The sequence below is a fragment of the Notothenia rossii genome (assembly GCF_949606895.1).
Source record: "Notothenia rossii genome assembly, chromosome: 12".
Classification (NCBI taxonomy): domain Eukaryota; kingdom Metazoa; phylum Chordata; class Actinopteri; order Perciformes; family Nototheniidae; genus Notothenia; species Notothenia rossii.
Genome location: NC_136911.1, coordinates 20,611,300 through 20,623,387, shown reverse-complemented (window position 1 = coordinate 20,623,387; position 12,088 = coordinate 20,611,300). Strand labels below are relative to the sequence as shown.

Below are 12,088 nucleotides of genomic sequence, written 5' to 3'. Positions count from 1 at the left end.
CCTGAATATGACGTCATCATCAGTCGCGGCATAATTTAGTAAACTATACATCCATGAGTAAGCTACGATATAAGAGTGCCTTCCTTTTTGGATAAAAACCCCTTTAAGAACATTTAAATATGTAGTCTTATTATTATTATGTTTTACTCTATTCTTACGTTTTATTACATTCTAAACGTAAATGTGGCTCATTCAGAGAGGGGAATAACGTTGCTATGGTTACCAAGAGTTACAAACAAAGCGTGACTGGGCGATGTAGTCCTAAAGTAGTTTGTTGACACGACATTTGCCTTAGAACAATTGTTAAGGGACTACATTACCCAGATTAACTTGTGATTCATATCGATAGCGGTTGTGTACAGGTCTTGCTTTTGCGAGGGCTCTTTGAGAAGACTTCTGAACACTTTTTGATGATATAAAAACAGTCAAATAATTGTTTTTTGGAGCTGTTTTTAAACTATGGAATGGTGGTTAAGATAACATTATAGTAGCAGAGGTAAATATATATTACTAAACAGACTATGACATCCCCAGGTCCCAACCCTCACCTGTTCAAGTGGAGGAGGCTTGGAGAGAGTAAAACTGCAGACAAGGTAGGTTTGGACTCTGGATTTATGTTAATTTGTAGGTGTAGGGTTTCTAATTCTGATTCAACAAGGGAACTGATAATCCATCCGAACTCACATCAACACTTTTAAATTACTTGAAATGATTTTCAATCTATTTTCAATTTGAAGACTTTCCTCAGGATGATTAAATCCCCTACAGAGATTACAACATAATTGTAAAAATTGATGAAAAATCAATGAATAAAGCAGAAGCCCCCCAGGCTTCTGCTTTATTCATGAATATGAGCCTTGTATTAAACATGGCTCATGTCAGGGGACGGTTCAGAAATGTCGTATAAATGGCCTTTCTCTGCAGCATGAGACAGAGTAGCTGAATTGCTGCTAAAGTAAAGCACAGAGTTTTGGAAGTCTGGGAAATGATTCCCCAATAATCTGAAGATTTAAGGCAGTGGCTAAGCTTTCTGAAAAATAATCCACAGGCACAGACATCAGGCATTGGCTGAGCCCTCAATTTGTACGCTGCTCCCACAGCTCAAGGTGTCCATATATTTATAGGTTATACTTTATTTATCCCGGTCAAAGTCTCTTGAGTCTAAGTCCGTATTCAAGAGCAACCTGGCAAAGAGGGAAGCATACACAATGTTATATCCATAAACACAAACAGACACACACACACTACAAATCAGTGAGTTAGACTTTGCAAAATAGGTATATACATTTGTAAATAATTTAATGGATGATTTAGATGCAATAGTTTTTATGACCCTTTTCTGACTATTTTAGATCCTAATAAGGGGGTCTGTTTGCCTGGCTGGGTTTATTTTGTTGACCCTGTACTCTATCTTGAACTATTGGTTTACACTTCAAATATTTGTTTGTTCCTATAACAGATGCATGCGAAGATAGATGATATCGATCAATGGAGGAAGGTGAGAGGAGTTCACCTATGTGTGGTTTTGAAAAAAGCATGTCACCTTTGACTGATGTGCATTGACCGAATTATTGAATAACATCGGATCATGATAATAATCAATATATTCGTCTTCAGCGCGTGGAGGCTGCTTCAGAGTTTGCTGTATCGGAAGTCTTCAGCCACAAGAAACCTCATTCAGGGAAGAAGAGCCGAGTTGAATCTCTACAAAGCTCTGAGCAGTTAAGAGATCACGATGACGCTTATAGTGAAGGTAGGTCAGCCTTTAACACATAATTATAGGTGTCTCAAGGGAGGTGTTACAAATATATTGGAGTTGAGCCTCTGCAACAGACTGAACCATAATGTATTGCAGCTCAGGCTCTGCTCGCTGATTGGCTGAACAGCAAGCTGCGTGTGGAGCTGGAGGTGGAGGAGGACGATGACCTGAGGTGCTCCGGTGAGAGGAGAAGCCCTGATAGTTCTCCGCCTGCCGCCCTGAACCACAGCAACTTTGATGGTAAAGACAAAAACAATGCAACCTGTTTAGTTCAGGGAGGCGTGTGGTGCAGTGGGTTGTGTGTTGGTGTTCGGATCAGGTTCAAACCCCACTGCAGTCAGCATGTTGTTGTGTCCCTGGGGAAGACACTTCACCCCAAATTGCTCCTGTGGGGATTGACCACAGTATTTAGTATGTAAGTCTAACAAGGGACATGTAATGTAAAGTAATGTTTAACCTCTTCGTTTGAATAAATCAATAAAAGCTCCAATTACCCGGCCTTAATGGGAACGGTAAGGTTTTGATTTGACGTAACAAGCCACATAATAGGAATTAAGAATTTAATCGGTTAAATACTTCAAAAGGTTTGTGCAGAACAACTTTAAAAGATTTAACAGCTATCGTGTAACCCTGACAACACTACATGGTGGATTCAAACTCATCCTCTTGTAAACCAGGTCACAATGAAGGAGATGCATTTTTTTAAAGAGGACAAATGATGCTCATGTTCAAGGGATGTCAGCCTTTGCAGACCATTGACATGCACATAAACCTATACAACACACTACAGGAAAAGGAAACCCCCTAAAAGCCTCTTCCATTTCCATTTTAGGCGTTAACTCTTAAGGTTATCTAAACATGTGTATCGGTACAGTTTGGGAAACATATGACCTCAAATGTGTGACTTTTTTGGCCAAAAGTTAGTTAAACAAACAAATTAGCTCAACTATATGGAGTGACTATTTTATAAAAGCGTAACATTTCAGACCATTTCATGTTTTTGTGTTTCATATTCCTACAACATGACATTGTTTTTTTAACAAGTGACTTCCACATCTTAAATGTCGACGTTTGATTTTATAGGAGCCGATCACGGACAGCAGATCAATCCAAAAGTGTATTGTATGCTTTGCAACACGGTCACAATATAATACTTGTTTTTGTACAACGGCAAAGATCTGTATAACTGCCTGGCGGAGGAGGAAGAGCACAGCGCGGTGAACAGCTTCCTCCAGGACCTGATGGAGCAGGAGCTGTTGGACTCTGAGGTGATGGAGGAACTGGTGCTGGATGTTGGACAAACAAGGAAGAAATTCAGAAACCCAATCGTCTCCATGGAAGCTCGACAACTGCAGGTACGTGACCCGAGCACATCTCGACTTCCTCGAGATAAGAGATGTGAGCGCTGAGGGGTCGGGAAACTATCAGCCGTGAGGAGAATCCACCGGCGCCCAAGCTGTGTTTCTCGCTCATACTAATTGCCACTGATTGCCGTTGAAGGTGCAAGAGAACAGAGCGAGGCGGGAGGCCGAGAGGTTGAGGCAACAGAGAGAGGGGCAGGCTCTGCAGGAGTCCAGAGGGGAGGCGAGGAGGAGGGAGCGAGGCGAGGAGGCGAGGAGGAGGCAGCAGGAGGAGAAGCTGCAGCAGGAGATGGTGAGGCTGCGGCGGCAGAGGGAGGAGCGGAGAGGCCTGGAACAGCTGGTTCGACAGAGGTACGGTATCCACGGCAACAACTGCTGATGTGCTTATCGCCCTGTATCTGAGATTAACTCCCGTGTGATTGCATCGATCGTGACCCGGCCTCTTCCCCCTTCCTTTGATGTATTGATGGTAACCTAGTGAGAAGAGACAAAGATTCCAGACCCAAACAAGTGTTGTGGACGAGTCCCTGGACGTAGCTCTCGTAATCTCTTTCAAAGTGTGAACCAGAAAAAAGGCTTTTGTAAATAAACCCTCAGGCAACTTTCATCATAACGATCAGGAAAGCCTCAGAGAACAGGGAAGTGTTTGGCAAGGATTTACAAAGTGACTGCAAATGAGAAAAGTAATAATCATCCAAATCAAACTGATGCATTTATGATACTCCTCAATTAAAACTTTATTGATCAAATATCATTTTAATTGCCTGGCCATGAAATAAATGACAATAAAATTTAAATACAACTTTGAAAGGGCATGAAATTGAATTTTTACTACTTTCTTTACTACGTGGGTCTACACAAAAATCGATACTGGTCTGGCGGGCACTTTTGCAACTTTTTGGGATGATTGCTATTCTTTACAGGGTCCTGTTAAAATAAGAGATACATGTTTGTCTGTTCCCCAGAGAAAGGGTGAGGGTGGAAGGGCAGAGGGGAGCCGAGAGCCTCCAGCCTGCTCCTCCACTGCCCACAAAACAGCTGCTGCACGACACAGAGCGGCGGTATCAAGAAAAGAAAATTCAAGCCATGATTGACATGCGTAGTCTCAAGGTCGGTACCTGTGCTGTGGGTGGAAGTCTGCACATGTCTCATTTTTGTGAGTTCCAACCTGTCATGCTGTGGTTTCAGTGTTTGCAGAGGCATTTCTCTGGATGGTATTCAGTGGTGTTGGACAGAAGGCTGCGGTTAGGGAAGGTCACGGCCCTCTGTGACTGGAAGCGGCAGCTGAGAGCCTGGCGGGCGTGGCGGGCCGTGCTGTGGGCAGGAAAACATCAGCGAGAGGTGACCAGAACAGAGGAGGATCTACGAGCTCAAAACAGGCAAGAAGTTCACAGAAATGTTGTTCCGCTCAAATCCTGCGTTTTACCACAGATGAAAGAGAGGACATATACACTGCTCATTTTACGGTAGGTATCAGTATGTAGTGTCTCTACTTTAAAGAGTCCTCTCCTGCTGATGTTCAGGTGTATATCAGTATGTAGTGTCTCTACTTTAAAGAGTCCTCTCCTGCTGATGTTCAGGTGTATATCAGTATGTAGTGTCTCTACTTTAAAGAGTCCTCTCCTGCTGATGTTCAGGTGTATATCAGTATGTAGTGTCTCTACTTTAAAGAGTCCTCTCCTGCTGATGTTTAGGTGTATATCAGTATGTAGTGTCTCTACTTTAAAGAGTGCTCTCCTGCTGATGTTCAGGTGTATATCAGTATGTAGTGTCTCTACTTTAAAGAGTCCTCTCCTGCTGATGTTCAGGTGTATATCAGTATGTAGTGTCTCTCCTTTAAAGAGTCCTCTCCTGCTGATGTTCAGGTGTATATCAGTATGTAGTGTCTCTACTTTAAAGAGTCCTCTCCTGCTGATGTTCAGGTGTATATCAGTATGTAGTGTCTCTCCTTTAAAGAGTCCTCTCCTGCTGATGTTCAGGTGTATATCAGTATGTAGTGTCTTTACTTTAAAGAGTCCTCTCCTGCTGATGTTCAGGTGTATATCAGTATGTAGTGTCTCTACTTTAAAGAGTCCTCTCCTGCTGATGTTCAGGTGTATATCAGTATGTAGTGTCTCTACTTTAAAGAGTCCTCTCCTGCTGATGTTCAGGTGTATATCAGTATGTAGTGTCTCTACATGTCTCCATGCTTTAATGTTCAAAAAGCTCTTTATTTTTCTCATACTGTCTGTGCTGCAGCACCTCTTTTCACCCTCTGTCTGAAACCAGAGGCCAGACTACTCTGATTGGTTAGCTGGCCGGCTCTGTCGTGATTGGTCAACCGCTTAGTGATATCCTCCCCCCCCGCACACAGAGAGACTCAGGGAGATCACTCTTCTGGAGTGAAGAGAGCTGAAATAATGATATTGCAAGTTAGGAAAGTAAGATGCATTTTGACAGATAAGACGGACACTTGGGGGAAAATATGCTGCATTTTGAATGTCCGATAGTCCACCATTAACACCTTAGTCCCGTCTCGTCTCGTCAACGAAAACTAAATATACATCGTCATAGTTTTCGTTATCAAGAATCTATTTTTAGCTCGTCATCGTCTCGTCTTAGTCATGTAAAAAAGGTTGTTGACGAACATCTTTCGTCATAGTTTTCGTTGACTAAATGAACACTGCTAAGTTAGCCTATCACGTACAGTGTGTTGGAGCGCTGGCACAACACTCTGTCTATATAATGCACTACAGGAAAGTGAAAACCCCAAAAAGCATAATCGTTCTCTTTGAAACCCACATTAAAATGTATAACAGTATTTCTCATTGACCCTCACTGATCCCTGTTATGCTAACCAAGCACTATTTGATGGTTTCCTCCAGACAATGCCAGCTGGCTGTGGAGAGTGACCGCAGGCGGCTGCTTTGGAGATGTCTGAATGATTGGCAGCTCTGGTGTCGGATGGAGAAGGAAAAACGAGAGCTTTTGGCCCAGCAGCAGGAGACCCGGAGCAAGATGGCTGCCTTGATAAATGCTGCATCAACAGGCAAACTCAAGGCCAAAGAAAGCCCAACTTTTCAGCCAATCATGGAGCCACAAGCTGAACATAAACAACCGGGGATCACTGAGGAGGTGAGAAAATCACTGAGGAGGTGATGCGAAAGGCTAAAATTACTGAGGCACTGGATTTGAATCTTTTTATCAGTAATAGTGAACTTTTCCTGCTAAAATATTCACAACTCTGGAGAGCGAGGGCAGAGCGGTGTACATATAGAGGAAGGGAAGGCTAGAGAGAAATAAGAGGTGCAGAATAGTGGAACAGAGCTCCAGGGACGGAGTAAGCAGAACATAAGATTGAGCTGGAGCAATTCATGGTCGAGGGGTCAATAAAGAGGCTATACGCGCCTCTCGGGCCCCGCAGGTTATATGTATGGATTCCTGGAGTCAAGCCAGTTTTGTGGTACTCTATTTGTGTTATTTATTTTGGGTTTTCAGACCTAAGGGAGGATTTTTTTCATAAACAATACCATCTTCATACCTGTTCTGGTTCCCCTATAGGACGGTCACCCCAGGTCAAAAACGTTGGCCCCAGACGACTCTTCCCTACATCGAAATCAGACGCCTGTGGGTGTTGTGGTCCAGCCAGCTCAGCCGTGGCAGGTGACCCGACGCCATGCAGCACCCTCGGCCTCAGAGCTCCACGGCAGCTTCTCCGGGTCAAAAAGCGCAGCGGCGTCGGGCAGCAGGTTCGAGAACAGACACGCCGTGCAGCAGCAGATCATCTCCCAGCAGAGGAGGCTTCTGAAGGAGCAGCAGGAGCAGATCTCACGGCTGAGGGACGAGCAGGGCGCGGCGGGGCTGGAGCTGGAGATGGAGAAAACTGCACAGCTCACACAGCTAGTAATGACAGCAGAATCCAGACCAAAGAGCAACCACTCTGAGCCCACAGAGCAGAGGTAGGCCCAGGGAGAAATGTGGAATTGAAGGGTTTTTTATTTAATGGCTTTTATTTGCCACATTCACCACTGCCTTATTGTTCAGTTGAAAGCCACCGGAGCAACTGAATAAGCCTAAACGTAAACTGTGACACCTTCCAAAAAATGTCCATGCTAAAGTTCCTTTCATAATGTTTATCAGTCATAATTAAAAAGGTAAAAAATAACAAGTTAGTGGTTAAAAACGTGAATAATTAATGGGCGTCGAAATGTCCCTTGGGACTTTTTTAGAAGGTCATGTTTTAAGTGGATTCCAGTAATGGCTTATAACTAATTCAACGTTAAATGAATTTGAACTGTTAAAATAAAGCCACTGGTTTCCACTTTTTGAATAAAAGGGAAAAACTGATAGAAAGTGGATCCAGTTGGTATAAATCTAAAGTTGTGGTGACTCCTTTTCTTTGGCACCTTGTTTATTGTGCCATAAAAATCATTTATGACTCAGATTATATGAACAAGCTCAATAATGTAATACTGAAACTGACATGAGTGTGGGAACGTGGAGGTGCATGTGAGGAACTATATGGTGTTTATATTCTCGGCCTGTCCATTAAATTCCTTCCCAGCTACCCCCAGGACACTCACACTAACTGCTTCCATACCTCCATGCCCCACATGAACTCGCTCTAAAACTGTCTTCAGATGATGAAAAATCACTTGCATTAGCTCCGTTCTCCTTCCACACTGCAGCCTAATGTTGGCTGGTCTCCCTGCACCTCGGGGGTGGAAAGGATATCATGCAGAAACAATCAAGTAAAGTATAAAATGTCTGGTAAAGTTATTGTTTCCAGGAGGTGGAATGGGGTTATCGGTTATATCTCTCCTTATTAAATGCAAGGTGTAGGTACAAAGAAAATACAGAATGCTTTTCCAGCTCAGAGAGGACGGAATATAATTGAAAATGCGTGGTTGCTGTAATTAGAAATGCGATTACAGAACACAACCTTGAACACTGTTTCCGTGAGTAAAGAGTTCGACCCTTCACGGAAATCCACTCACAGATTTATGAATGAATGTCGTTCCAGGTTGCCTAAAGCCGATACCTGTCTGAATACAATTTGCTTCAGGAATATGTGAATGTGCGGACAGCTGTGACAGGCCTTTGTTTCTGAGCTTCTGACTGTTACCTTTACAGGACACTGAGGACGGCTGCAGAACCCGCCAGCCTCTCCTCGAAGAAGGCCGTCAGCAGACAGCAGACTCGACCCTGTCAAATCATCACGGGTCAGTCCGCACATATATTCAAAAGTACATTATGTTATCCCAAACACAGAACGCCGTAGCTCTCCTGTGAGGGGAATTGCATGACCTTGTATCACCCGTAAGGCGACGTCACATTCGCGTATAAAAGCTGTACAATTGAAGCACTTGGAGTTACGCGTTTAGAATGTGAAAATAATCACATACACTCCTGAGACTCTGTGCCACATAGGAATGCCTTGCGCTTAACTGACCTCTCTCCTGCTCTTTGAAGCCATGGAGGAGCGTGCACGCCAACGCGAGGAGAGAAGGAAGGACATCGAGGAACTCAGGCGGAAAAAGGAGGATGACAAACTGGTAAAAGATTAATGAGCTGTTCACCAGACTGTTTTGTTTTGCAGGGTGAGTAGCGAGGAGGGATTGTCGAGAACGATATTAGGAAACAATAATTACATTTGACTTTGTTTCCAGGCTGAGATGAAAGCCGCCGAGCAGCAGAGGCAGCGGGAGGAGGAGGAGGAGAAACGGCACGCAGCGGAGAGGAAGAGGGACGAGAGAAGACAGGAACGAGAGGTGAGGCTCACCATTTGTGGACGCAGTTGTGAGAACACAGGAAGTAGTAACACTGAGCGACATGTAGTAGCGAAACATTTCAATAATCTCACTGGACCCACTGTTGGGTTTAAACCATTAGAAGCATATAGTAAACTAGAGCGGACATGTAAAGCCCTCAGCTTGCTCAAAGTCCAAGTGCCACTCTTTGGTTGCTATGGATGCTGTCAGGCCTCCCATTGGAGAAGATGTCCTATATATTAAAGTCTAGACAGCGTGTTTGAGAACGTGTGGAGGCCCTTCATTGATTACGTAACTCAGGGGGGTCAAACTCAAATACACAGTGGGCCAAAATTAAAAAATGGGTACTAGTCGAGGGCCGGACTGGTTCAATGTTTATTGCAGAACTTATTGAAATGAACTTATTGCAAATATTAAACCTGGAACTAACAAAGTTTAATTTATTGCCTATAAAAACAACTTTAAACATTAAATAATCAGTTCATTCATTTCTTATGGCTCTATCTGCAGCTTCTCCAGAGTCATTTATTATGATTACATTTTCCCACAGGCCAACAACAGCTTCAAAAAAATTATTTCCCTCAAAGAACAAAACAAACATGCCCTGTTGTCGTGAGAGAAAAAGTGCAGAAGGAAACATCTCATCTTGGGGGCAAGGTCATCAATGTTTGGGGTCAGGCTCTGAGCTGAGGAGACCCTCAGGATGGAGTGAAGGTGTGCGTGCAATATGCCGGCGGGCCAGATCTAATAGTAATTAGAAATTATCCTGCGGGCCAAAATTAAATCCACCACGGGCCTGATTTGGCCCCCGGGCCTCGAGTTTGACACAGGATCTAAATCTAGCTAATGTTCAAGAGGGTGCGTAGCTGCAGTGTCGGTGTCTTTTCTTTTATGCATAAGGTTTTCAAATGATTTCCTCGTATCATACAGAGGAAGCAAGTTTGTTTGAACTTCTTCTATTTGTGTATGGTATACAAATCTAATGAATAAAGTCCCTTCTTCCTGTGTGTCAGAGGGAAGAGGAGAAACAGAGGCAGCTGAAAAGGCAACAGGAGCTCCTCTCTATCGCCCGTCAACACTATCTCAAAAACCTGCTGCTGCGGCGAGGCCTGGCGCCATGGAAACGCTTCATTCAGCTCCAACGGGCCAACATAAAGGTGAAGCACCTGTGTTCAGCCGTCAGACACATTTGAGCCGCCTCAGGCTTCTGACTCAACATTTAAGAACCCGTGGAGCTGCTGGGTGACCCTGGCCTGACCTTTCATTTTTTAAATCCTATTTGAAAAGAAAAAACTGTGCAAAGAGCGCTTCAGGCTTTTCCATTATCACACCGGCTCCCGCAGAATTGCAATAAGCCAAAGGGGAAGTCTAGGTAGACTCTGTGGGTTTGAATAATAAAAAGGCTTAACATTCACTTAAACACAATGTGTGCTTTTTTTATAAAGTATAAATAACATCTTAAAGATTGAATTATTTGGCTCTTCATCTATTTCTCCTTTTGTTCTTGATGTAGTTTATTATTCCTCTTGCTGAGTGTACTTATATACTAGGGCAGATAGAAAATCTCTAAATAAAAGTGTTGTTTCTTCTTCAAAATGACCGTCTCTCTGCACAGCATCAATACTCTCTGTGCATACACAGATACAAACCCTCTTGTTAAATCTGAGATGCATTCAAAGACATGTGATCCATTGTTTCCTCCTGGCCCATATGATTGAGTTTGGATGCCTTCATCAGCGTGCACCAACACTTTTCTTTTCAATTCCCGCCAGCTGGCCGACACTCATCACAATCTCTCCCTCCTGAGGCGGAGCACACTGTGCTGGCAACAATCAGCAAGAGAGTCCTCGTCTCAGAAAGGAGCTCGCGCTGACCGACTGCAACGGCACTTTCTGCTTCGGAGGAGCTTAAGTTGCTGGAAAAGAGTGTGTATTTTTACACACACACACACACACACACACACACACACACACACGCACACAGTTATTCAATCAGGATTGCAGCTTCCCCACCTTCTGCCGGTGATTTAGAGTATCACCTTTTCCTAATCTCCTCTTCCCACTCAATCACTCAATCATGCTTTAAAGAGCCCGGGCTTTTAAAAAAAAAAAATGGTTTTCTTGTTAAAGCTAGTGCCAACCTCATCACTTTAACTTACCGACAGTTGTTTTGCTGCTAACAAAGCAGAAAATGCCGCCTAGTGAGCGTGGTGTGTGTTTCAGCTGATGGACTGGAGGATGATCCAGGAGGAGAGAGCCGAGCGTTTCCACCGCGCTCGCACTCAGAAGAGGTTTCTGCTGGCGCTGCTGGACCATGTGACCCAGGAGAGGCTGCTGCAGCGGGACCGTCAGGAGCACAACGACAGGTCCGTGACTCTACCGTGTGTTCACTGTGTTCATGCTGCAGCGATAACCAGATAACAGCGTGTCAAATTAACAGCTTGATTAATGACGAGATGAAATGCATCGCTAAAGCAGTTTGGCTACAGTTGGCCAGAATAAACACAATGCCCAGATATTTAACTCTAAAGAGGCCCTACTATACTTGTAGGGTTTTCCCTTTCCTCTGGCGTGTTATAGGTTTTAGTGTGTGTACATGGTCTGCAAAGGCTTCACTGTCATTCCCACACACTCCCCCCCCCCCCATCAGGGGCGGACTGGGACTAAAAATCAGCCCGGGACTCTCGACCGGCCCACTTCGGTACCGCTAGTAAATTGTCAACGGGGGGGGGGTTCTAGTGACTTATCCGACCGGCCCACATCGTCCGACCGGCACACTTCAGTACCGGCCCGATGGCCAGTCCGCCACTGCCCATGCCTGAAACGCGTCCATTTTACACCCTTTTTACTTCGAAAACATAGTGACATCACTATGTAACACTTGCGCTTCTATTGACCAATAACAACAGAGACAGTCAGCTAACCAATCAGAGCAGACTGGCAGTATGAGAAAGAGCTTTTTTAACATTAAAGCATGGAGACATGTCCCAGTAGAGACACTGATATGAACCTAAAGGTTTGTATAATGAGGCCCCTTTAACAACATTTACCAGCATTAAACAGTGTAAGACATGTTGCAGTGCATTGTCTTCAACCTGCACCTCCTTTGCATTATATTAAAACTATAAAATCAGTGCCTAAAATCTGCTGTTAGCTGGAAGTGTTCATATTTTGATTAATGGAGTCAGTTTGGGGGTTTGGCTGCCGTGGTAGAAACTT

At 44.1% G+C, this 12,088-nt stretch overlaps 2 protein-coding genes across 2 annotated transcripts in view; one reads left to right on the top strand and one right to left on the bottom strand.

Annotated features, from left to right (window-relative positions):
- Nucleotides 1-186: 186 nt before the first annotated feature.
- Nucleotides 187-11,508, top strand: ccdc191 (coiled-coil domain containing 191). The gene is made up of 15 exons (XM_079662375.1): nucleotides 187-593; nucleotides 1,460-1,498; nucleotides 1,618-1,753; nucleotides 1,856-1,999; nucleotides 2,936-3,114; nucleotides 3,260-3,471; nucleotides 4,086-4,518; nucleotides 5,995-6,234; nucleotides 6,661-7,058; nucleotides 8,233-8,321; nucleotides 8,572-8,654; nucleotides 8,769-8,870; nucleotides 9,884-10,027; nucleotides 10,643-10,795; nucleotides 11,093-11,508. Exons 1-15 carry the CDS (start codon nucleotides 522-524, stop codon nucleotides 11,288-11,290), a joined length of 2,622 nt encoding a protein of 873 aa, XP_079518501.1. The 5' UTR covers nucleotides 187-521; the 3' UTR covers nucleotides 11,291-11,508.
- Nucleotides 11,509-11,788: 280 nt separating this feature from the next.
- The window catches only part of zdhhc23b (zDHHC palmitoyltransferase 23b), a gene marked incomplete at its 3' end in the record, with an annotated part of 4,072 nt that continues 3,772 nt past the window's right edge, over nucleotides 11,789-12,088 (bottom strand). Inside the window, 1 exon segment of the mRNA XM_079661850.1 lies at nucleotides 11,789-11,806. Within this exon segment, the coding sequence (XP_079517976.1) occupies nucleotides 11,789-11,806 (18 nt within the window).

Bases quoted from the DNA above. Each gene is read 5' to 3' on its own strand.
- ccdc191 (XM_079662375.1), top strand. From the start codon at position 522: ATGACATCCCCAGGTCCCAACCCTCACCTGTTCAAGTGGAGGAGGCTT. The intron at 3,115-3,259 runs GTACGTGACCCG...TTGCCGTTGAAG, and splicing joins TGGAAGCTCGACAACTGCAG to GTGCAAGAGAACAGAGCGAG. The intron at 8,871-9,883 runs GTGAGGCTCACC...CCTGTGTGTCAG, and splicing joins AGAGAAGACAGGAACGAGAG to AGGGAAGAGGAGAAACAGAG.